The sequence below is a fragment of the Anas platyrhynchos genome, chromosome 2 (genome assembly GCF_047663525.1).
Source record: "Anas platyrhynchos isolate ZD024472 breed Pekin duck chromosome 2, IASCAAS_PekinDuck_T2T, whole genome shotgun sequence".
Lineage (NCBI taxonomy): Eukaryota > Metazoa > Chordata > Aves > Anseriformes > Anatidae > Anas > Anas platyrhynchos.
This window is the reverse complement of record NC_092588.1, coordinates 22997892-23022979: the sequence shown is the minus strand read 5'-3', so window position 1 is coordinate 23022979 and position 25088 is coordinate 22997892. Positions and strand designations below refer to the sequence as shown.

At 37.0% G+C, this 25088-nt stretch overlaps 1 protein-coding gene across 9 annotated transcripts in view; it reads left to right on the top strand.

The window, feature by feature from the left end:
• MATN2 (matrilin 2) overlaps window positions 1-25088 on the top strand; it is a 79252-nt gene that overhangs the window by 35856 nt on the left and 18308 nt on the right. For 8 of the 9 annotated variants that reach the window (XM_038174058.2, XM_072034445.1, XM_038174055.2 and 5 more), the window contains exons 4-13: window positions 1380-1502; window positions 5924-6046; window positions 10775-10897; window positions 15430-15552; window positions 19386-19508; window positions 22190-22312; window positions 23891-24013; window positions 24166-24288; window positions 24643-24765; window positions 24857-24979. In XM_038174058.2, coding sequence (XP_038029986.2) covers window positions 1380-1502; window positions 5924-6046; window positions 10775-10897; window positions 15430-15552; window positions 19386-19508; window positions 22190-22312; window positions 23891-24013; window positions 24166-24288; window positions 24643-24765; window positions 24857-24979 — 1230 coding nt within the window. The remainder of the gene's footprint in view (window positions 1-1379; window positions 1503-5923; window positions 6047-10774; window positions 10898-15429; window positions 15553-19385; window positions 19509-22189; window positions 22313-23890; window positions 24014-24165; window positions 24289-24642; window positions 24766-24856; window positions 24980-25088) is intronic. The other variant, XM_038174056.2, reaches the window with a different exon arrangement.

Sequence of the window (25088 nt, the reverse complement as noted above, 5' to 3'; positions counted from 1 at the left end):
GGAATGGAGGCACAGAAACATGGCTAAAACTGTCAGGATCATCCACTGACTTTAAATCTTTGACTTAGTACATTCAATGGTCTGATTTTCTGCAGCATTTAGCATTTTAACATAATGGGATATATGCTTCGGATATACCCTTCACTCACAGCTGAGAGAGGCCCCAGCAGCTCTGTTTTTACACGGATACTTGAGGAGTTTTTACTTGAGGAGTTTTGTTATGGCAGGATATGAAGAATTCAAAAAAGCTGTTTGGGAGGTTTGGCAATTGTGGTGGTTTGTTTATTAGTAATAAATGTATAACTCTGCCAACCATTCTAAAGAGTGGATACATAGTATGTATCTCAAAAAACACTTTTTTTTTTTTTCATATGTTCCACACGTACCACATGTTATTTTTTAGGCTTCTGCTGTAGCTGCTATATTGCCATTGAATATCTATTCCATAAATTTTGATGTTTGTCAACCTAGCACAATAAGGAGCACATCAATCCTTGTTATTGAGCAGAATATATTATTTTCCTCACATTGTTCTCTGAGAAGTAATTCACCTGCTCATTATAGGAATGACATACGAGCAGTGCTCTAGTGGAAGGAAAACAGCAATGAGATTTAGTAATTCCCCAAGAAGTGCTGATATGGGGGAAAATAGTTAAGTAATGAATTTGACAGAATAAGCTCGCTATTCTTTTTATTTTTTCTTCTTCTTCCTAAGTCTGTTGCATTTTATTACTTGCTATTAGAGACATAACATACAAACAGATAAAAAAAAAAATAGAGTCAGGAAGAGTTATACTCTAGCATGTAGCTGAGCTCAGCTCCTCCTTACTGAGTCTTGGAGATGCTTTACCTCGTCATAGTCATACATTGCCCATATGCTCCTCAAAATTAATAACTAAGCAAGCAAGATTCTTCATTAAGCTGTTTTCCAGTCATTATTCTTTAGTATTGTGCTGTGGGGTTATTTTCTTAATTCAGGAAATTAAATGTTCTCTAGAACAGTTTGTACTTAAATTACAGTTATTTTCTAAATTTGAATGTGGTAGGTTTGTTTCATTGTTTTCAGGGAACCACCAAGTAATCAGTGTTTCCAGATACTGTTTTGTAACTTTTTTGTTTGTTTATATCTCCATTCCACATGTAATTTCATGTCCAAAAACATGCCACCAACATCAGCTAGACAGCTAATATATAAATTCCTATTTTTATTAGGACTAGACATATAGTACTATTTGGCAAACCTACACTCAAATGTAAGCTTAAGCCTCCATTTTTGTGTTGACTGTTGAAATTTAATTCGAAATTTTTAAGTAGCTTTTGAAACCATATATTATTTAGTTGTGACAAGCAATTAATAACCTCTTACTTCTTTCTTTCAGTTCCCCATATGTGCAGTATAGTTGAACATCGCTGTGATCACTTCTGCATAAACACCCCCGGCTCCTATGAATGCAGATGTAAACAAGGATACATCCTGAATGCTGACCAGAAAACTTGCAGCAGTATGTTCTCTTTTTAACTTTTCTCTTTCATGCTCCCAAAAAGCACTTAACATTCCATGCTCTTTGAGCTGTGCTCATAAAAAAGGACTGAGCTCAGTATGTAATTAATGCTTATCATGGCAAAGAGTCTAAAAATGTGAAGTTGTACTTTTTTTTTTTTTTTTTTTGGTAAATGAAATTTTCATAAGCCTTTATGAAATACAAGCTAATTTTTATACATGACTCTGCAGTAGTAAACTGTAACTACATGAAGTTGCTTTTGAAATTTATTGGTGCAATAAGGTCAAGAATGAAACAGCCAAAGAAAGAAGTTTCATCATCCCACATAAGTGAGTCAAACTAATTTAGTAACCTGTCTAGATAGCAACCAATACTGAGTGGTACAGAAAGGTGGAATAAACCCCATCCTAGAGAACTGGGAAATAACTTGACATTCTGGAAAATTCTTCCTAACTTCTGCTTGAAGTCTAGCCTTAAGACCTTTAAAAAAAGTTTCAAAAGTCTTGCTTATGCTCTCATTTCCTTCTTTAAAAAGATCAAGTTTTTTCGAGTTTAAGTAATTGGCTTTAACTATAGTTTATAGTAACAAACTGTACTTCAGTTTAATTCTGATCTTTGTAAGCAGTATTTCTTTTCTCCATTTTGACTTGCTTCCTAGTAATTAACAGCAGACTACATAAGATGGGTGTGCCAAATTTATTTCTGTACGCACCATTATTTTAAAGCAATTGTGGGATACTGTGTTTTACCACTTGGGGAAAATACACTTGCTAAAAATGCAGTTTCTTACCCCACAACACTCCATGGATTCAAGCCAAATTTGCCAAACTGATTTTAGCCAGAAGAATAATTTTGGAAAATGGTTTTTTTCAAAAAGCTGAAGGAAACTGTCATGGTAAGAGCATCGTGTGTCTCCATCATAATAGATAATTCAGAAGTGAGGTGAAGGGTGCAGGCTCAAATCCTGTTCTTGTGTTTGGAACTCACATGTTCAGCATCTTAAATAATCAGCTAGTTTGTGATTATTTTTTTTTTCTTTTTTTTTTTTTCCTCCCTTGTTTAGTGTTGTATTTTACATCAAATACTTAATGACAACTGAAACAATGGGAGTATGTCAGTATCTGGGAGGACTCTGCTGCTTGAAGATTAGAGTCCTTACTTCTGCAACAGGACACAGTTTCAGCCAGAGCCTTGGCAAATAGAAATGAGGACAAAAGGATGTCAGCACTGGAGTGATGTGGGCATTTTTGTCAGTGTGTGGGAGTGTGTTCAGACCCCTTGAGCCCAATAGGAAACTGCTTTTGAATTGTTCACCTCCCATGCTGTTGAGTTATGGGATGAGCTAGATTTAAAAATCTTTGTTTTCATTGCCTTTCGCACCAGCATCCCTTTGTCATATGCATGTGAATTACAGAGGAATGTTTAGTATTAAATTTAACACTTTATTCCAGTTTTTGTTTTTTCCTCAAGAAGAAAAAAAAACACAATCTGAAATGTATTCTAATTATTTATTACTTGGCTTAGCAGCTAAGCCAAGGCAAGAACAGTGACAAGAACAACTCTTAACACAGCCTATTCTCTATGCTTCTGCACATTTCTTGTAGCTCTCCCAAAAAAAGGGTGGTCAGAATCCCAAATGAGGCCTCCAACTGTAATCACATTTCAGTAATATTCCCTAACCTCTTCTTTCCATTATTTCCCTTTTGAAATTATTCTCATTTTAAACTTTTGTATCCTGTAAACCTTTCTTTTAAACCTTCCTCCTGCCTTTGATTTTCTTGTACCAAAGAATTTTTAAGGAAAAATTCTTCTGCTTTCAATTTTCTTAAATTTATTTTAAATACAAATTTTCTCTTTTTCTGAATTTTCGCTTATTTCATTTTTCCCATCCTCACCCCTAACATCACTTTGGACAATTGAATTTCAAGAATAATACTGGGGAAAAAAAAAAATCAATTAGATTTAACTAATGGAGAAAAATTGTGAGAATTTTAATTGTAAATATGAAAAAATGTTTCTTTATTGTGTCTTCTGGTTTGTTGTGTTATATTTCCATAGTTTTTATCAGCCAGTAGTTTAGCTTTTTGTTCACTGCACTGCTTCATGTTACAGATTAATTTCCAAGACAGTTTTGGAATTGTGCGTGGTTTTCCTACTGGTGACCCATGCACAGTAGCCCTTGAAGTGTTACTTTGTGCGGTTTTTCAAATTCTACTGTTTCATTACTCTACTTTTTTTTTTTTTAAGTTACAACTCAGTCTTACATTAGTTTTCTCTGGCTACCTATCACACATGATAGGATAAGGTATCCTATCATGTATGGTAGGATATCACGTACTTGTTCTGAGTAGGTTTGAGTTTCCTAAATGTAGAAAGGATGAGTCATTCAATGTGTTTGTAGCCTACTTCTAATGGATATTTTTCCATGTCACCAAACTGTAAGCTAATTTTAGCAATAGTACTGGAAATCTAATATTGAGAGCCATCAAACTGACCATAAATGTTCTAGGATGCTGCAGATCATTGGTAAAGGAGGGAGATGATGTGGTAGCAGTCTACCAAGGTCAAACCATTATTTCTGAAAAGTCCCCAGAGAGGTAACAGCATTCATGAGCAAAGGGGAATGAAGCTGGACAAACTGGACAGCTTATTTCTAGAGGGAAGCTGGAGAATGCTGATAGAAAAACTCCCAGTCTGTGACCATTTTAGTGACTTTCATTGGCTGCATTGGATTTTTTACCCATGCAAAGAGGCAGCATGTTCCTCACTGGACCTCTAAGTAAAATAAATCTTCATTATGTTTATGTTTAGTGCAGTACATGGTCAACATACAACAGATGTATTTATCTAACTTCTGGATGCACTTGTCAACTTGTTCATGAACAAATAGTTTCCTTACATATACATGTTATCACTTGCTAAATTAAGCAGTACATAAAAGATGAATGTTATGGCACTAAAGATATACTCCTTTCATTTTTCTGAACCTTTTTTTTTTTTTAATGTTGTGAAAGTACAGCATATCAGTATTCAGTTCTTAAAAGCCCTTAACCAAATGGCTTAAATCAGCAATGAATTAGCAAGTTTGCTTCAGGCTGGAAAAGGGTGCATTTGTCTTTTGAATGGATGGTAGTTTTGTTCCATAATGCATTTCAGTGTTGCACTGAAGGAGAAAAAAAAATGATATCTTGGTGATTTGTTGCCTTCCACATGAAAATCAAAATAAATAAATAAATAAATAAATATATGAAGCAACTCAACCATCTTCCAAAACAAAGCCAGGAAAAAAGTATTCCTTTGTTCAACTTAAAATAGGCTTTATTTATGTCATTTAGCTGGCTTTGCATCCATGCAAAGGATGGAAATCATTAACGTGGCTTTATATCCATGCAAAGGATGAAAACCTACTATTGCTCCTTTTACCACTCTCATCTAAATTGTCTAGAGAAGAGTGGTTGTGTCAGATAATGGCTGTTCTTTACTCATTACACTGTTTGTGTTATTTAATCTCTTTCATTCTTCTCTAGATATACTCAAATCTTATACTAGTACACAAAGTAGTACAAAAGAGCAAATGTGGCTGAAAAAATTATTGGTAGAGTTTATCTTGGAACAAGAAAGTTAAACGACTGTTTATGCTGTTCATCATGCCGCATGATATGAAGCAGAGCACTATAAAAGAAATTTCATATTTGCTTGGCTAGTTTCCTTAAATGTGTTCCAAAAGCCTTTTTTTGCAGCTGTAAATGATAATTATGTGTTGAGCAGTCTCCGGGCCTGATCCTGAACAACTCAAAGTACTCTGTTTTTCAGAGGTTTCACTGACGAAATTTGGGGTTCTCAGAAAGCTTCAGTCTATTGTTAAGAAAGCCAAATGTGCTTCGTTAGACCAGGAACTGAACTGACCTCATTTGCTGTAGAAATTTTTCCCAAGAGATTTTTTGCTTGGGAGGGGTAACTTGCTATGGTATGTTGCACAAAACTGAAAAATGATAAAACTCGGAAATGAAAGGCTTTTGGTGCCCTGTTTTCCTTTTCTTTCCCTTTCTATCCTCATCATAATTTATTAGGGTTGACTGTACACAAATTAAAAAAAAAAAAAAAAGAAAAAAAAAAAGAAAAAAAAAGAAGTACACCCATTAAATTTTTCAGATAAATATTCAGTCAAGCAAATCCACTAGGCACTGGTGTCCCAGTAACTGTTGTTGCTTTCAGCTGAAGGAGTGAACTCCTCAGATTTGAGTTGTTGTTGCTGTTATAAAAGTTTCACTATGTGATAGAATATCAGCACGTTCTGTGTTAAAATGAGCTCAACTCTAAAGAGCTGTTCATAGATTCCTGAAATTTATTTCCAATATGTAGTCTACCTGTACAGTATAGAAGGGCAAAGAACTTCATATCCGCGCAATTATGTCTTGTAGCTCAGGACCTTTGTGCTGTGGAGAAACATGCCTGTGAGCAGATTTGTGTGAACACGCCTGGGTCTTACGTCTGTCAGTGTTACGAAGGGTATGAACTTGATGCAAATGGAAAGAACTGCATTGGTGAGTATGAGTTTAGCATTTGACACAAACCAAAGGAAAATTAAATGTAAATTAATGTCCAGTTTGGCCATAAACAACAATGGGAAAGCTGTCTTCTTCTACATGAGGGGTAGGAAAAATACATATTGGCATGTATGTAGGCCTTTATTCATAAAAATGGTGACTGGGAAAAATTGTTCCAACTAATTTCACACAGAAAAATAACATCGCTATCTTGAAACTAAGCATCTAGTGTTTTATTTTAGATCCATGCAGGTGGCCAGCATGGTACTGGCATGTTATATATGGCCATTCAAAAACAAACAAAAGCAGACAAACTTGGTAGTTCCTTTTCAGACAGAAATTAGACAAAGAAAACATGGGAGTGGACAATTTATAACAATTTCTCACTTGGTTTTGTGGTTATGCCAAGAGAATTTTCAAACTCTTTGAAAAGATGGCTTTAAGGAATGGTTGGTCCCCATTAAAAGAACCCACCCAATATGTGTCTTTAACTTTTACTATGGGTAGTACAGAAGCAAACATCAGGTCTAAGACAGCTCAAAACTGCAAGCATGGAAACACAGTACAACAATTTTTGGACAAAAACATACTTCCCTTTCTATTAGCATATAAGTATCTCACTTTTTACTTCTTCTCCATTTATACACAGTAAATATTTTTAAAATGATTCTGGTTCATTAGGCTATTGCCCTTCTTATAAATGTTTAATCCCATACTACATTTCAGGAAAATGTTGTCTTCTGGAATTCACCACAAACATAATATAACCTGTCTCTTATTACCTTCACAGTTATTATATTGCAGAATAATCCTATTTTGAGGTGCAAAATAGATGACAGTTTATGGAACTGAGCATTCTGCTTATAGTTTCTCATGGGACACACAAATGAGGTTTTGAGTTTTTTTAGACTTGGAATAATAAATGCATTTTTAAAGAACAGTGACACTGTACTTCTCTCCAGAAATGTTTACCATACATGTAGCCTCTTGATCCTCATAGGAGTGTTTACAATCCTTAACGTAATTTAGGATCAGCATAATTTGGGCACTAACATATCCCTTTAAGAACCTGCTTTCCGAAATTGAATTGTTTTGAAAATGTAGCTAAAGATGGTTACTTAAGCAAGAAGGCGTTTTAGATGATATAGCCCAAATTTCTACATCTAACACTCCACAGAATTTCATCCAGTAACCTTAACCTAATCCTCATGACCTTCACAGTCAGACTTTTCTCTGCTATTGATATGGTTGTATCCAGAAAGAGAAAATCGATGACTTCTCTTAGCAGGTTTTTGCATCCCTAATTCTTTTTTACCATATATTTAATCTGAGATATTCATACCTAGTGTCATCAGCTGTTACTGCTGTTTTGTTACATTCTCCTCCTCATTTCTGAAGGGCTAATTTCTCTAGTTAAGAATCAAAGGCAATGCTAATTGCTTTATTGACACACCTGTCAGCCGGTTACCTGGATGGCAATAATTAAATAAAAGCTCACAACCAGCAGCTTACAATGCATTAATTTAACGTGACTATTGAATAGTGAAGTAGCCTGAGTGTTTGCAACACACTGGTTATGAACAGATTTTCAGATTAAACAATACTTGAAGCTATCTATACAGTGATAATTATGAGCGCTACCATTTTGCCTTTTTAAACAGCTTTTCATGTTAACTGTCTGCCTTTCATATGAACAAAATCCTGCCAGTTATAAGTTTGGTGGCATTGAGCCCTTCTTTCAACATTATGCTGCCAAACACACAGCCCTCTCAATCTTGGTCCCGCTCTCCCCATCTTCTTGGTGTTGCTGGCCATGGTGCCTTCTCTTCCCTGGCACTGGTGCTGAGCTGCCTCCATACTGCTGCAGCTGTTGGGTGTGGGCTCTTTTCTCCTGGCAGTGATTTGGCTGCTGGCACCTGTCTGCAATCCTGGTACTGCTGCATTTTTTGGCTGTTTTCTGCTTTTTAACAAGCCTTCCATAAAACTTCTCTTCTCCTACCCCACACTGTTTTTCATTCTCCTTATGCCTTTACTTATTCTGCCACGTTTTCTTCCTAGGCTTTCTTCTACCCTTCTCCTTAATTTAATCATTTCTCCTAAAAAAAATGAAAAAATATATAAATATCGTAGTAGTAAACCAGCAATATTAGAGAAAGGTAACCTGCGCTGCTGACAGATCTGAGAGGGAAACATGAGCACCTAGGGTGTGAAACTGGTACATAGATGTAAAAGATACCTCTCATCACTTAGCAACTAATTCCAAGGAAGAAAAACATGGTGGAACAAACAGGGAGATGACAACTGAATTCATTGCTTGCTTGCTTAAAAATATCATTAATTCAGAATTAATTAGAAGAGTTTCATATTGAAATAGGCATGGGCTAAAATTTAAAGTTCACATTCTGGTGTCTATCCCATGACTCTTGTGACAATAAGGAAGTATAAAAATAATAAAACTTAACATAAATGAAGAAAATATTATTTTGCTTTGGTCTTATACAGATGTTATGTATTTTCTGCAGGATTGCAGTGTTTCAGTATAAGAAATGTAGATTTATCATTCTTTTCAGTCGTTTCAGGAAGATTTAAGTCCTCCAGCAACTTACTTGCTGATTGACATGCTGTTGACAACTTTCCCATCTAAGAAAGTACCACCAAAATGAAACGTGAAGCTGAAAGTGAAATTAAATTGTAGGTAGATTACTAATGCCAGTCTGCAAGGATAAGCCTGCATGGAATAAGCGACTGGGGGAGGGAGTGGAAATAAATAATACATATCTCCAAAAGCAACTGTCAAGAGAATATTCTGACTTCCTAACTGTCAGTGGAAAAGCGCTATTTAAATTGATATGCTCATTATTGGTAGAGGGCAACAGACCTACTTCTATGAGTAAGAGGTTCCCAGAATTAATATATGTGAAGCAAAGCAAGCCTGGTAAAATCAGTGTCTTGTATGAATTATTTATTTTGAGGTGTTTCTTTTTTTTTTTTTTCCCTTTTGTGCCCACAGTACATTACCAGCTGCACAGGCCTAAGAAGGCACAGTCCTTCCCCAGAAGAGATTGTCATCTGAAAGTGCTTGGGGTGATAGTTACTCAGATGTTGATAGTAAAGCATTCTAAGACCTGTCGAACCATTCAGTTGTCTCTCAACTTCATAATAATTAGTTGGGCAGTTACAGATGTTGTGGTAGAAGTGCATGTTCATTAGGGTTTAAATGTAGAGAAGGTGACTTTATGGAGGGATTTAAATAGGCTGTTTCCCAGGTATGACGCTGTATAGAAAGAAATTGTATATTCTTTGACTTATTTATTACGGTGTATTTAAAAACACTTGAAAATGTGCATGTGGTTAGAACTAATTTAAGGGGAAAGCTGACTAATTATATGACACATTATATCCTTGAAAAATATATTCAGCAAATACATTTTTATATGAAGCTATTCAGTGTGGAAACAGGAAAGTACTTGCCAGGAAAATGGTCTCACATGGTAGACAGTAAGTAATCTAATTTGACTTCATTCAACACATTTATTCCTAAGAATAAATCTTTCTAAAAAAGCTCTTTCAAGGTCACTAAATGGATTATCGGCTTCCCTGACCAGACTTTGACTAAATAGCTTAGCACACCTGAGTGTGCATTATTTGCAAAGGGAAGGCTATTAAAGAAAAAAAAAATGTTTTAATTAAAACAAACTTACAACCTCTTAAAAACAGTTTGGGAGTATCCACAATATAGAGCAATAAAAAAAAAATAGTTGGCAAAGATGGGGAAGCTGTCTCATTAAATGTCTGTAAAGCTGGGCACATTGCTGTCTTCTGCAGAATGAATTAGGTAAACTTGTCTAATGTGGGCCTGGAAGCTTTTGGGGGTTAGAACACCTGCCTTGTGACTTGTCTTTGATTTCTTCTAGGGCTTTCTGTGTAAAGAAACAGATCAAACTGCAAAGAAATAAAATGATATAATTTATTTCACTCCTTTAGCACTTGTAAATGGGCTTGTCTCAGTAAACTCTGAAGTGTAATATTATTACCTTTTTGGTAATCTATCTTGCAAATACGGATTTGTGTAATAGGTGACCAGACTTATGAAATACGTGACTAGACTAACTATGATGTTTGATTTCTCTCACACAAAAGGCATTATATAAGCAAAATATCAGTGGTGAAAATCAGCTGAAGCTGTCAGATTTCATAGCTGCACTTGATTTCTACAGGATGATTCTGGAGCAAGGTAGAGGGGATAAATGTACCGTGACAGCCTTCAGTGTAGGAGGTATTGCCATAGGTTTCCTATGCATTTGGGCTACTGGAACAAGTAATGATAACTCATACAGCTGAGGGAATTAAGGAAAAGCAGAACAGTTCCAGGACTGGACTGGGAGAGACAGAAGACAAAACTAAATCAAATAAATTTTGATTTGCCCTGGTCTCTGAACAGAGTTGCTGACTGAGTCATGGTTTCTGGATCGGAGAAAACACATTCAGAAGGTTCCTGACAATAAGGGAGTTGATAAATGTTCACAGGGTAGGAGAAACAATCCGGGACTCAAATGAATCTGATGTACCAACTAGTAATTACACTGCTTTTTGCAGAAAGGTTCTTCAGGAGAAAAATTATGTCAGCTTTCCCTTTTTTTCTTGTAACTACTGTGTGTAATCTCTATGTGTAATAGTTCTAATTTTGTTTTTCTGATTATATATGTTGCTCTTGTTCTTTTGCAGTTGTAGACTACTGTGCTGTGGATAACCAGGGTTGCCAACATGAATGTGTTAACACTGAGGACTCCTATTACTGTAGATGCTACCCAGGGTTCATTTTAAACCCAGACAAAAGAACTTGCAGAAGTAAGTAGCGATAAGCTTTAATTATGCACAGTATGTACTCTTTCTGTCCAGTTCTCAGCAGTAATTCTCCCACTGTGCCTGGGAACACTGAATAATATGTTAGGTATAGAAAATGTTGGAGTGCCCTTGAATCCAAAGGTCATAAAAGCAATGAGAGTTGTTTTTGGAGGTAGTTTGGATTTTAGGGAGAGAGAAAGTAGGTAGAAGGGCCCCTTCTATAAACAGGAAGCATTTAACATGAGACCAGGCTCCTTTTTCAATAGTAAAAGCCAAAAGCTTTGTCTTGCATATTCTCTTTAATTATCCAGATATTTCATTTAGAATATCATCCCCCTAGCTGGATAAACAAATTGGTTTGTACATGACAATTTATAATCATCTTGGTTTGTAAGACAACCTGAAATTAAACAGAGTGAGTAGTTCCACAATCAGAGGAAACACTGCAGCCTATTTTGCTATGGATTTTCCTCAATAGAGAGTTCTTTGATACTTGTGCCAAAGCTCTGGGAAGATCAGTAGCCTCTATAAAGTTTCGATGTTTCCACCAGCTTATAATAACTTCAGAGGTTTCCTTGTTTGTCAAACTTGATTGACACTGAACTAACAAGTTCAAAAGTTACCAGAGCTGGGGGGGATATAAAGCGGAAGAGAACTAACAGACCAGAAAATACTCTTGCTAAAGCTTCCCTTAATTGGGAAAATAAGCTAAAACCTCTGTAGTATGTAATGTCATAACTCACTTCAGGAAATGTGAAGGGAAAACTTTAATGTATGCTCCTGGTTACCTTCTTTCATAAATGCAGACCTTGGTAATGAAACTTTAGTGTTACAGCTGTAAGCAGACAAAACTCTTTAGTTTTTAGGTGAGTGAAACTGCTGATGCCATTGATGAATATAGTCCATATTGTCTAATAAAGTGAACAAACATTATTTCTGTAGCACTGCATTTCTGTGTTTTTTAAAGGCTTGGGGGCATTTCAACATTTATTGAAAGAGATGAAGTTAACCTATTGACTACAGTGCATATTATGCTTGTTATGTCACTTAATTTTAACATTTAGAAAGAAAGCATCTAATTCAGACTGCACATCTGACCTTATGATCCAGGGAAAGAGACATACCCCCAAGCAGTTCTTCTTGCTGAACTTCAGAAGACTTCTGTTTGTCCAGTTGTGAAGTTTATCAAGGTTCCTCTTTACTGCTGTTTACTTTCAGACAATGTCCCTAATTTAACGTTACCCACAGACTTGCTGAAAGTATACGGATGGAGTATTGCAATGGATGGCTACAAACCATTCAGAAAGCATAGGCTAGGAAGGAGAGGCAGGAGGCTAGCCCTCTATGTTAAGGGAGTGTTTTGATTGTCTACAGCTGAAAAATGGTAATGACAGGGTTGAGTGTTAATGGGTAAGAATCAAAGGGAAGGCCAATGAGCCAGATGTCATAGTGGGAGTCTGCTCTAAACTGTCCAACCAAGCTGAAGAGGCAGACACAATGTTCTATAAGCAACTGGGAGGATTCTCTTAGTTGCTAGTGCTTGTTACTGTGGGGAGCTTCAACTTATCGGAAGTCTTCTTGAAATCCAAGGCAGCAGAGAGGAAGCAGTCTTAAGAGTGTGTGGAAGATAACTTCCTGACATGGTTGGCAGTGAGCCAACAAGCACCCCGCTGGATCTTTTGCTTGTTAACCGAGAAGGACTTGTTGGTGATGTGAAGGTTGGAGGCCATCCTGAGCTTATATCCAAGATGATCATGAATTAGTAGAGTTTTCAATTCTTGCAAAAGTAAGGAAGAAGGTTATCAGAACTGCCACCCTGGGCTTCCAGAAGGCAGACTTTGGCCTTTTAAGGCAGTCCTGAAGGGCAAAGGAGTCCAAGAAGGCTGGACACTCTTCAAGAAGGTAATGTTGAAAGCACAGGAGCAGGCTGTCCCCACATGCTGAAAGATGTGCTGGTACAGAAGAAAATTTTCTGGCCGAAGAGAGCTGTGGCTAGAGCTCAGGAAGAAAAAGAGGGTTTATGACCTTTGGAAGAAGGGGCGGGCCACTCAGGAGGACTACAACGATATCATGAGGCTGTGCAGGGAGAAAACTAGAAGAGCCAAAGCCCAGTTTGAGCTCAGTCTGGCTACTGCTGTTAAAGACAATAAAAACGTTGTTATAAACATATAAATAAGAAAAGGGAGGACTCAGAAGAATCTCCATTCTTTATTGGGTATGGAAGGTGAAACATAGTGACAAGAGATGTGGAAAAGGCTGAGGTACTTAATGCCTTCTTCTGCGAGACCAGTTGTTCTCTGGGTACCCAGTTCCCTGAGCTAGTAGGTAGGGACAGGGAGCAGAATGAAGTTCTCATCATCCAGGAAGAAATTGTTAGTAACCTGCTGAACCATGTAGACATAGACAAGTCAATGGGACCAGATGGGATCCACCCGAGGGTACGGCGGGAGCTGGTGGGAGTGCTCACCAAGCTGCTTTCCATCATTTATCAGCAGTCCTGGATATCAGGGGAGGTCCCAGTCAACTGGGGGCTAGCAAATGTAATGTCCATCTACAAAAAGGGTTGGAAGGAGGATCCAGGAAAATACAGGCCTGTCAGTCTACCCCTGGTGGCAGAGAAGCTCCTGGAGCAGATTATCCTGAATGCCATCACAGCACTACCAGGGCAACTAGGAGATCAGGGCCAGTCAGCGTGGGTCTATCAAAGGCAGGTCCTGCTTAACAAATCTGATCTCTCTCTACAGCAATGTGACATGCTCAGCGGATGAGGGAAAAGCTGTGGTCTTTCTGGCTGGATTTCAGTAAGGCTAGATTTCAGTAAGGCTTTTGATACCATTTTCTACAGCTCAAACACTTGCTAAGCCACTTTACCTTACACTTGACATCTTCTGAGCCTTGCTAATAAAATAAATCATAAAGAAAAGAACAGGGCAGATTTTGATGCTAACGAAGTTGAGACATGAGAGCTCTTCAGAGCAAAAGTGTGTTCTTGTTCCCATATGTTATGAATCACACTGCCTTTGAGTTCACATAAACAACATGAAGGAACAAACTTCAGAACATGGGATTTAAAATGTTTGTAAATTAAAACTTTTAGCATACATTTCTACATGTTTGGCTTATGTACTGAATCTCAGTGACAGTTGCCAGCTAGCCAAGACTCACACCCATGCCAGACCAGATCACTGTATCAGTAAGCAGGCCTGGGCCAAGGGCTCCAGTTTCCAAGATCTTGTGATTATCAAAGAACTGTGGCTTTCTGCTCAAGAACAGAAAGTAAGCTTCAATGCTCAAGGCTATAAATAAGAAAAAAAAAAAAAGGTTTGAAAATGTAAATGTTATCAGTACAGTCTTACATGTCTTACATGTAAGACAGTTTTGCATGTCTTACAAATTTTCTCTGGGAATTACTCCAAATTTCTCAGAATGAAATAAAAGGAAAATGGCTCATTAGGGGAATCCTGCCAACACCAGCAGAGTTCTCTACGTGTGGCAGAAAGAGAAGAGGGCAGTAAATTTAGATCGTCAGTGAGGAAGGTAGAGGTAATTCCCAGATGCTGAGTTAACTGTTAAGAGGACTTTTGCCCCTATTGCAGCTTGGTCTATTATTAGTGAAGGTTTTCATCACATATAAAGGCCCGATTGCATTAGGTTACCACATATACTAGAAAAGAACAGTTCCTGTTTCAGGAAGTTAATTATCTCTTGCAATAATAATTAACCACTGAATTTTGGTTTTCAGGTTGTTTAATGAAGTGTTCAAAAGTGCCGGATGTTATTAAAAATGTAGCTTATTTGATTTCTGACGCATCTATCTATTTTTAGCGGTGACGAAGGATTAAGACTGTTCTTTCCCTACAATAAATTAGTTAAGTCCACTAGTATAAAGCTAAGTGATGGCCAGACATCGCATCTAAGTGAATGTCAGGTTCTTTGACTTAATTCATAGTGGTTAGCGCTACAGGGTAAATATCCCAGTGCTTACTGCAGAATTATTTTCCCTTCTAAGGTACTTTGTACAAAAGTAACAGCTGTTTCTAGAGTTTGCTCATCTTTCCTTTGATGAGCATTTTAAATGGAAGAGCCATGTAGCAAGCGCTCAAGGCTTTTAAAAACACTGATGCTCTTGATGACCTGGTTGTCCCGCTTTGATCTAATGAATAGCATTCAGAAGCTTGGTTGTGTTTTTATTACAGATCATATCAAACTTGCTCTGAGTAAAATAAATAGGCAATTTTGGTGCGGCAGTGTATAGCTGTGAAATGTTGAGAAATATTTAAGGTTCTAACTTCTGTACTGCACGTAGTACATGTCTTCTCCAAGAATTCATTAAGAATACATATCAGGTCTACCTTAGTATAACAGATTATTTGTCAGAAAGGTAAATCTTATTTTCACAGTTTGAAACAATATGGTAAAAGTTCTAAATGGTACACAAGGAAAAAAAAATAAAGAAAAGAAAATGACATAATTTTTTTTTTCTAGCTTATATCTGAGGAATTATATTTCTCACTGACGCAATTTTTTCCATTTAGGACCAGACTATTGTGCTCTTCAGGACCATGGCTGTGAACAGGAATGTGTTAATACAGATGATTCCTATTTTTGTCAATGCCAAGAAGGGTTTAGACTTAATCCAGATAAGAAAACATGCAAAAGTGAGTAATCCTTTGGACATAATGAAGTTCATCTGCTTTTATTTCTTAAACCAGCTGTGAATGATTTCCTTTCTGAAAGGATGAAAGTTTTCTCTATTATAAAGGTTGAAACAAATCTTTCTTTATAAACTTGAATTTTAACTGACACTGTCATACTGGAAAAATATATAGTTTGCTGTTTCATAGACTAGCTTGTATATTACGCATTTTTAAGAGATTCGGGAAAACTTAAGGCATAATACAGAAACCACAGTGGCTTAAAACCAAAAAGTTTGTTTCTTATTTTATGACTTTCTGACATTGTCCTTTAGTTGCACATTTTTTTTTTCTTTTTTAATTTTTACCTTGCTTTGCTGCTAAAGTTGCATTAGCCAAGGACAGATGTATTTCATTAGCTTTGAGAAAGTAATGGATTGGTAATGTAGTTATGAGAAGCAACTTAAAATCACACATGAAACCCATACAGTTTCCTTCAAACTGTATCAACAGCCTCAGCAATGTTAGGGTTCCAAACCAGTTGTACCTATTATTTCCTTCACAAAGCCTTTTGTGTTACAGCTCTTCCTGAGTTGGGGTCCAGAAACTCAGCAAATTTTCAGTGTAATTCTGTTAATAAAGAACTATCTTGACATGGTGACTCAGTTCTAGTGGGGGAGGAGTTGTGCTGATACTTTATGAGTAGGAATATTGATTAAAGCAACATAATTATATTTCTAGACCCTCATAAAATTTATCTGTTTTTACAACTATGTCTTCTTTCAGTCTTAAAGATGTTTTCTCATCAAGCATCATTATGTACACAGTGCTGCTTTTACAGCAATCCATACTACCCTGGCTTTTATTATCTGTATCATACTTTAATACATTCAGGGTTTTATAGAATGGATGTACCTTGGTGAGCATAGAAGTAAAAGAACTATATTGCCTGGAATACTTATTGCCAAGGATTTAATTAAGAATTAAAGACAAACCATAACTCTCATTTCGGATACTTTTCCTTAACCTTAGGGGACTCTGGATTTGGCTGTAAATCTGGTGACATTTTCAGGATTGAAGCTCCCATTCCAAAACTTGTTATATCTCATGTGAGATAAACTTGTAAAGTAAAGTAGAACATTTGCATATATGCCCTCTTTATAAATCAGGAAGAATACTGGTGACCAGCGCCAGGCATTCCTCCTCCACCATGGACCATGATTCGTAAATTGTAATGACTACAGGAGTGGGGGTATGGAGTCAAAGTGCAGACTTGCTAGCCAAGTATTTGCAGTCAACTCACAGATCCACGGCTCACTATCAGATGTGCAGTTTCAAAAGCTGTCCAAAGCATAGAATCTGGTACCATTTAACAAAAGTGAGTTTTTCTAAGCTGTTTGACTTCAGAAACCCTCACGACTGGCTTGAATTCTTTAGTGTTTTTCTCTCTACAGAAGTAAACTTCTGTGCTTTTGGTCAGCATGACTGTGAACATGAATGCGTTAATATGGAAGAGTCACTTGTGTGCAAATGTCATCCTGGATACACCCTACAACATGATGGCAATACGTGCAGAAATTAGTATCTCATGAACAGCAGCAACTAGTTACTGCAGTGGGGTGAGGTGTGAACAGAATGAGAAAATGCTCCTGAGTCCCTTCTGAGATCTTTTTGAGCTATGCAAACCTATGTTTCTGTAAAGTCAACCCCAAGCCAGCCCTAGTGAAGTCATGCTATAGCAAGATCCCAGATTGAATATGGAACTAAAGCATCATCTTCTCCAATACAAATAACTGGGAAAAGGTGTTCAGCCATGGTGTCAAACACAACGGCAGAGCTTACTCTGGAACATCTGTATCATTACTATGTGCTATTTAACTGCAGCACGCTTGAAACTAATGTATGCTGATATGTGGAGATGTGCAGAAATCTCCCCCTGCTATATGTTTGCACTTTCATCAATCTGTTTAATAAAGTGTCCTCTGCTAACAAGAATGCTACTAAAGGAGGGACCAGTGTTGCACCAGAAGACACCAACAGTACTGCCTACTTGCTGTCGCCTAGTTTTCAGAATATACTGTTGTTGTTTTTTTTTCCAGAGAACTATTTTTCTCATAATCTAAAATATTGGTATCATTTTTGCCTGATGTACTTATGATAAATTTTGCCAAAGGAACACTCTGTCACTGAAATCAAAAATAGTTTATAGGCTAGGGAGTAATTATTTTTAAATAAACTATGTGTGATAAAGCCATATTTAAAGACACTTGGATGTGTTGCAAGAACTTTTTAACAATTATGTTTTAGGCTATCACAAGTTGAATATCTAAAAATAAATATTTCCCAAGACACTATTTAAAAAAAAAAAAAATACAGACCTTTCCCCTTTTCCCTCCCCTTCCCTTCCTTTAAAAAAAAAAAAAAAAAAAAAGTAATGAAGCAAATATGATGAACAAATTTACAGTTATATTATTTCTTATAGCCTGGAAATTAGCTGCTTTGTGAGTACTCCACTGCTTGAGAGCATGTGTTAAAAGATTCTGCGCTAGAACCCAAAGTATTTAAATGTTAAAATTCACATTATTGTGGATATTTGTATTGTAAAAGATGGTGCCAAGATGCTACAGATGCATTTTTTCACAAACTCTTTTTTTTATTATTATTATTTTCTCCTTTTTTCCACATTTTTTTGTGCTCTGAGAAGTTACACAAGCCTCTTCATGGTGATGTAAACCCTTGGAATAAGGAGACCGTTCCAGCTGGAACTTGCTTCAGCTAGTAAAAACCTACACCTCAGCTTCACTTGTCCAAGCCAATGTTACCTCTCCTTGTATATAATGGTAAATCTGGACTGACTCCTGCAAACTCTTTGCCTAGTTAAATAAACTAATAAACAGCAATATTTAAAACTAAGTAATTTTATGTTAAGTATAGGATTTTTTTTTTTTAATATAGACAGCTACAGACGTGCCTGTTCACATCTGTAAATGATTTGCAAATAGAGACATGAGACTGTTTGTGTCTGAGGAAACTCCACTACTTTTGATCAAGTTAAGCTAAAGTGATTTGGGCCTATATAACTAAAAATAGCCATTAGCAAGACATGAATAAAATGTTATGAGAAAGTTCAGTATAAAGCTTTTTTCCTAAAATGTGCTTTTTCTATACTTACAGCGTCAGCAGATTACATAGTACATTTGCAAGTGCACGTATCTCACTCTAAAGCTTTGCTGTCTGTTCAGTGGACCAGTTTCATACAAGAGTCAATAAATATTCCATTTTATCTGACTTGGAATCAGAATACAAATAGGAAAACAAAGTAAATGGAACAAGTTAAGACACTCCCATACTCATGATTTGTATCTTTTCTCCACTAGGCTTGAACTGCGGTAACCTGTTGGCAGGATAGTGTTAATTTGTGATTGCTCATTTGTTGAAAAAGAATTTACTGTTTATGAAATAACCTGGAAGCTATAATTTCTTTTACAAGAGTTACTAGTATTTCTACTTCTCTCTGAGAAAATTTTATGGTGAACAAAAGAGTCTTGCCTTTTAAACAAAGAAAGCATGATCCTGTGGGTAATACAAGGCAGGACACTGCCTCCATTTCCCTTCATGACATTTGGCAAGCACTTTATCAGGTTTGTTGTCTGCTGTGTGGGGTTGCTTTATTAATTTCACTTAGGTTTTGTTAATTAACTCAGGTTGTTCAAATAGGTGGGAATGCTGCATAAATAAAAAGCTGTACTGATCTTTTCCCCTTGCTCTGCCGAGGCATTTTGCACAAACTACAATGTCATAATGTATGTACCTAAAACTCCAATGTGCTTTCTTCAATTATTAACACAAATCAATAGGAGTGGATCACTGTGCTGAAAGCAATCATGGCTGCGAGCATCTGTGCTTAAATACTGATGATTCCTACGTCTGTCAGTGCTTTGAAGGATTTGTCATTAATGAGGACCTAAAAACCTGCACACGTAAGTCTTCTGAGAACATACTTTATCTCAGCTCACCTGGGAAAGGTTTCTGTTTTCATACAGGGAAGAGGACACACCTTCAGGGGAGGGAAGTGATACCATCTAGAGGGACATCAACAGTCTCAAGAGGTGGGCCTCTGTCAGCCTCATGAAGTTCAACAAGGCCAAGCACAAGATTCGACACCTGGGTCAGGGCAATCCCAAACTTGAACACAGACTGGGTGATGAGCTAAGATAGCAGCCCTGTGGAGAAGGATATGGGAGTACTGGTGGATGAAAAGATCAACGTGAGCTGGGAATGTGTGCTTGCAGCCTAGAAGGCCAACCATATCCTGGGCAGTGTAGCAGCAGGACAAGGGGTAACAGTTTTAAAACTAAAAGAGGTTAGATATAGATTAGACCTTGGCAAGAAATTCTTCATTCAGAGGGTGGTGAGGCACTGGCACAGGCTGCCCAGAGAAGCTGTGGGTGCCCCATCCCTGGAGGTGCTCAAGGCCAGGCTGGATGGGGCTTTGGGCAACCTGGTGTAGTGGGAGGTGTCCCTGCCCATGGTAGGGGTGTTGGAATTAGATGAGCTTTAAGGTCCCTTCCAACCCAACCCATTCCGTGATTCTATGATTCCATTTATTCTCACAGACTGAATTTCAAAAACACCTTAATAATGTTTTGAAAGCAGAGACAGAGAGAAAAAGGACTTGGAAAAAGGCACTTGTCAACATTACTGTAAATTCTAGTGTTTTCAGCAAGTTTTGGAAGAAACACCCCCAGTGGTTGAGGACAGTTTTCCAGTCACATGACACGTGTCTGACTGACATTTTAAGATTTGTGTTCCCCAGGCAAACTGCATCATCTGATCTGGGGCAGAAGTGTGAATCCCATAGAGCTTTACTGCTCACATGGGAGCCCTTAATAAGCAAACAAAAGTTGTCCTGACAGCTCTCCACCCTTTATAAATCTAATGATCACTGAGAATCATTGCAGTTTCACAAATGGCCATATTGCCTCCTTTACTGGAAAAAAATACATAAAAAGAAAAAAAAATATTAAAAAAAAATTAAAAGGGCCAGGAAGAAAGGAATGTGATTATATTTTGCCTGGTTACTTTTCCTGGACCCGCCGTCTTTGATGAGAGAGTTTTGGCCACCTTTTCTGCAGATTGCAGAGGTACATTGTTTTTCAAGCTTGTTGAATGTTGGAGTAGCTCCAGACTTAGCTCCTTTACTTGCACTTGGGCAAAACAGTTTTAACAGAAATCAAAATGATACAAAAATAATCTTGGATACAAAGATAATCTTGGGAAAAGTGAGGCAAATCTGCAAAGGCAAACTGCCTTTGTCTTTAACCTTATCTTTGTCTCTGTACTATCCTTTTTAGCCCCACTTTAGCAGATTTTGCTTCTGTCACTGCAAGAATCAAAAAAGGGACAGTAATGCAAAATTAGTACTCTTGTATATACAATAGAGGTTGGGGTGTGCTAGAAACAATTTATCTGAAAATTCATCTAAAAGAACCCCTGGAAATTCAGAAACAGCCAAACTATGTTTTTAATAGTTTTATCAACTTGCAAATGGAAAAACCCTTTTCCTTTGTAGTAAAAAGAGGTGTTTTATTTCACTCAGTCATTTTCCTCCAGGCTGTAGTTCGAGACTCATCAGCAGCATTAAAACTGTGCTGTGGTTTCTGGAATCCCTCCATGCAATAAAACTGAGAGATTTTGAATGGTGGTTCTTCTTGCCAGTGTATCCCTTCCCTCTTATTTATTTAGGAATAAGATTTGTCCTATTCCTGAGCTCCAGATGAGTTGCTGAGACACTGTGGGTTTTTTAGACTCCCATGAAAATAGTTTTGGCACTTGGGATGTCTTGAATGAGTGGCTTAGTGGGATTAGCATTTAACATATACCACTCCTAATGGAAAAACATCGGGGACATGACAACACTGGTGTCATATATAGAGGCACAGTTGTCTTAAGACAGCTAGGAGATCACCTGAGTGGTAAATAGATTTCTGCTTTGACAGCTTTGTACAAAACAATGAGTGGCACTGTGTGTGTCGCCTATAAAGAGTGAGTGCTGCCTGCAGATTCCTGGGGGTATTGTGTCTTTGTACTACGCAGAAGAAACACTCAGGAAATTTGAGATGAAAAAATGGACCACATTGATTGATTGTTCTTGTCATTTTCAATTCTTTGCAAAAGCTTGGATAGCCTAAGCTAAAGACCACTAAGGTCCCAGAGAGGTTTTCTGCTTGCTGCCACAGCAGCTAGGTCAGGCACACAAACAAGTCTGGGGAATGCCACGTTTACATCAGATCATTTAGAAACCATCTCTAAAGAGTGTCCTCAAGGTAGCTTTTCTGTCTTTTCCACTGTCTTTTATAAAATCATTGTTAAAGTGCTGTTTTATCTTTTTTTCCTAAAATTCAGCTTGTGAGTACTAAGACATGGACTCTCTTGAGTTATGCTAAACATTCTCAACCCTGCTTACAGCAGGCAATGCAAAGCCTTCTTAAATTATATTGAAGCTCTATGCATATTATTGGATAAGGAACAGGATTGTTGCTTAAGTGATTCAATGAGTGTATATTTACTTGCTTATATGCAATGCAAATACTAAGAATGAAAATAATCCTTTAATTAATTATTAATTAATTTTTTAAAATAACGTTCATTGCTCCTGCAGGAGTTGACTATTGTGCTCTGAGTGATCATGGCTGTGAACATTTGTGTATAAATGGTGACAGATCTTATACTTGTCAGTGTTTTGAAGGATACAGGCTTCGGAATGATGGGAAAACATGCAAACGTAAGTTATTATTCAGCAAGTCAGTGCTAGATTTTTATTTCACACACAGAAAAAAAATATGTAGGGTAGGATTTGATTGCCTAAACATGGCTTTCATTTATGTCATTTTAAATGCTCCAGTATCACAAAAGTTCACAGTTACCCTTTTGGTGTCCTATTTGCCAGCAGTATGTCAATATCTTGGATACTCTAGGGCATCTAAAGGGGCACTGGGTAGAAACTTTTAGGCACCTGACTGACTCCCTGAATGCCTGGGACATACAGAAAGTAGCTCTGATGCTGGTCTGTCATGGATCCAAAATTATTTTACCCCAACTTACATCCTTATATCAGAGAACTGTAATTTTCTTCTCAAATCAAGGCAAAAATATATAGCATTTCAAAAGATTTCTACAGCACAAAGAAGCCTGCAATACTAATGGAATGTTCATTTTCCCCCAACGTGGTATAAGGGTCATTGCAAAAGAGATATCGTAATTGCATTATACATTTGGCTACGTTACGCAGTTCTGAAGAGTGACAGATATAAAAAGGAATTGAAAATTTCTCTCCAGTATAAGAGCACACACTAAGGGATCAAAGAAGAATTGTGGATAAGTCCTTGGAAAACACAGAGGCATGAAATACTTCATAACTCTAAACCAAATCATATCCAACGATCTCATCAACATCTGCTGTTATAAAATATGTACAAAAAAAAAAAATAAAATTAAAAGTCATCCAGACACTGACATGACAAATGAAATTCTCCATATTACCAGTTTGTATTACACATACCACATCAACAACCTACTTTGTTAGTCCATGCAAAGAGACAAATTTTACCTGTCTCAAAAAGTACTGACACCTTAACCTTGCAAAAAGCTAAAAGCAAGTGCAATTTTGTCTTCATGCAATAGTCTTGGCAAGAAAATAAAGGGTGGGGAGAAGAAAGTGTAAGTCAGAAAGATGTTAGTTTATCCAATGTTAATAAATAGACAATTTCATTTTATTTTGAAATATAAGTTGTAACTAAATCACCTATCAGGAAAGCCCACTGAACATCAGCTTACCCAACTATAGCTGGCAATTTTCAAGAATGCCACAGCAGGATTATACAGTTGGTCTTTCTCATTACATTTAAACACTACGTAAACTGAGCTTTTGTAATTCTTGTTTACAGAAAATTGACAAACACCATCTGAACTTAACCACAGGGAAAGACAGCATAACTACTACAGGTTTGAGCAGGTTTATTACTGAAGATAAAATGATGGTCATGGAAAGATGTTTCTCACCAGAAAGTTTACTTGAAATGTGGATGTGGGATTTAGGTGCCTTTGGAAATCTCTGTGGGTTACTAATCTTCATGCTGGGGACACATGAAATTATACAAACTCTGGAACCAAAACAGCGCACTTTTTCCTAGTAATAAGGTTATAAAATTGTACAACAAAGAGGTACCTTTAGAAATTGACAGTAGGTGCTATAAATGATTTGCAGAGTTGAGTCAGGAATACCAGCAAGAACAAGAATATTCAGTAACTGAACATCCTGTCCTTAACTAACACAATTCTTCATCTTTTAAATTACTCTCAGGTAAAAACATCTGTAAATCAGTCAACCATGGCTGTGAGCATGTTTGTGTTAGTGCTGACAATTCCTACACCTGCAAGTGTCGTGAGGGATACATACTGAGAGAAGATGGGAAAACATGCAGAAGTGAGTAACCAATATATATTGAACATTTTTGCATGTGCATTAGGCAAGAAAAGAAAGGAGTTTATCACTTCTCACTAGAAAACATCATTTTGATACCTACATTTTTAATGTGTTTTCATTCAAAACTATATTTATATCTGAATCATTCCCAGGACAGGACATCTGCAAATCAGTCAGCCATGGCTGTGAGCATATTTGTGTTAACAAAGATGACTCTTATGCTTGTGAGTGTCATGAGGGCTTCCTACTGAGAGAAGATGGGAAAACATGCAGAAGTAAGTACTCTGGTAATTACTGGTAGACTCCTTTCTACAGAACGTAGATCTCTGGAAGTGTTTTAACAAAAAGCACTTTTGTAGTTTATTCATGATGCACTATTGTTATACCTGCCAGAAGCTTGTAAGAGACTCAGTGGACAGAAATAATGTATTTTAGTAGCTAAACTGATATGACTGTAGACAAAAAAGACCCATAATTTTTCAGGTACCAAGAGTTAGAAGTGTTAGCTGCCTAAATTTTTGTCCATTTCTTCCAATGATCTCAGTAGACCTAATAAAAGCTATTACTTCTCCCTGCATAATATATTCATTGTAGATGTGCTTTAACCAAAAACCGTCAACTATTCTCAGATAAAGACATTTGCAGCTCAGTTGCCCATGGCTGTGAACATGTTTGTGTTAATGCTGATGAGTCATACATCTGCCAGTGTTATGAGGGATTTGCATTAAGGGAAGATGGAAAAACATGTAGAAGTAAGTATCCTTATCTTTAATAGAAATTTTCCTTAAAATCTGTGCATTTGTAGACATGTTTTAAAGTCTGGCACCATTCTTTTTTTTCCAGATAAAGATGTTTGCAATTCTGTTGACCATGGCTGTGAGCACGTTTGTGTGAACACTGATAATTCGTACATTTGCCAGTGCTATGAGGGTTTTGTATTGAGGGAAGATGAGAAAACATGTAAAAGTAAGTTACTTGATGTTAATGTATTTTTTACACTCAGGGGTATACTGGAGAAGCAAGTTGTGCTAGAGGTAGGTCTTATTTATAATTTTACCTGACAAAAAGGAGGATA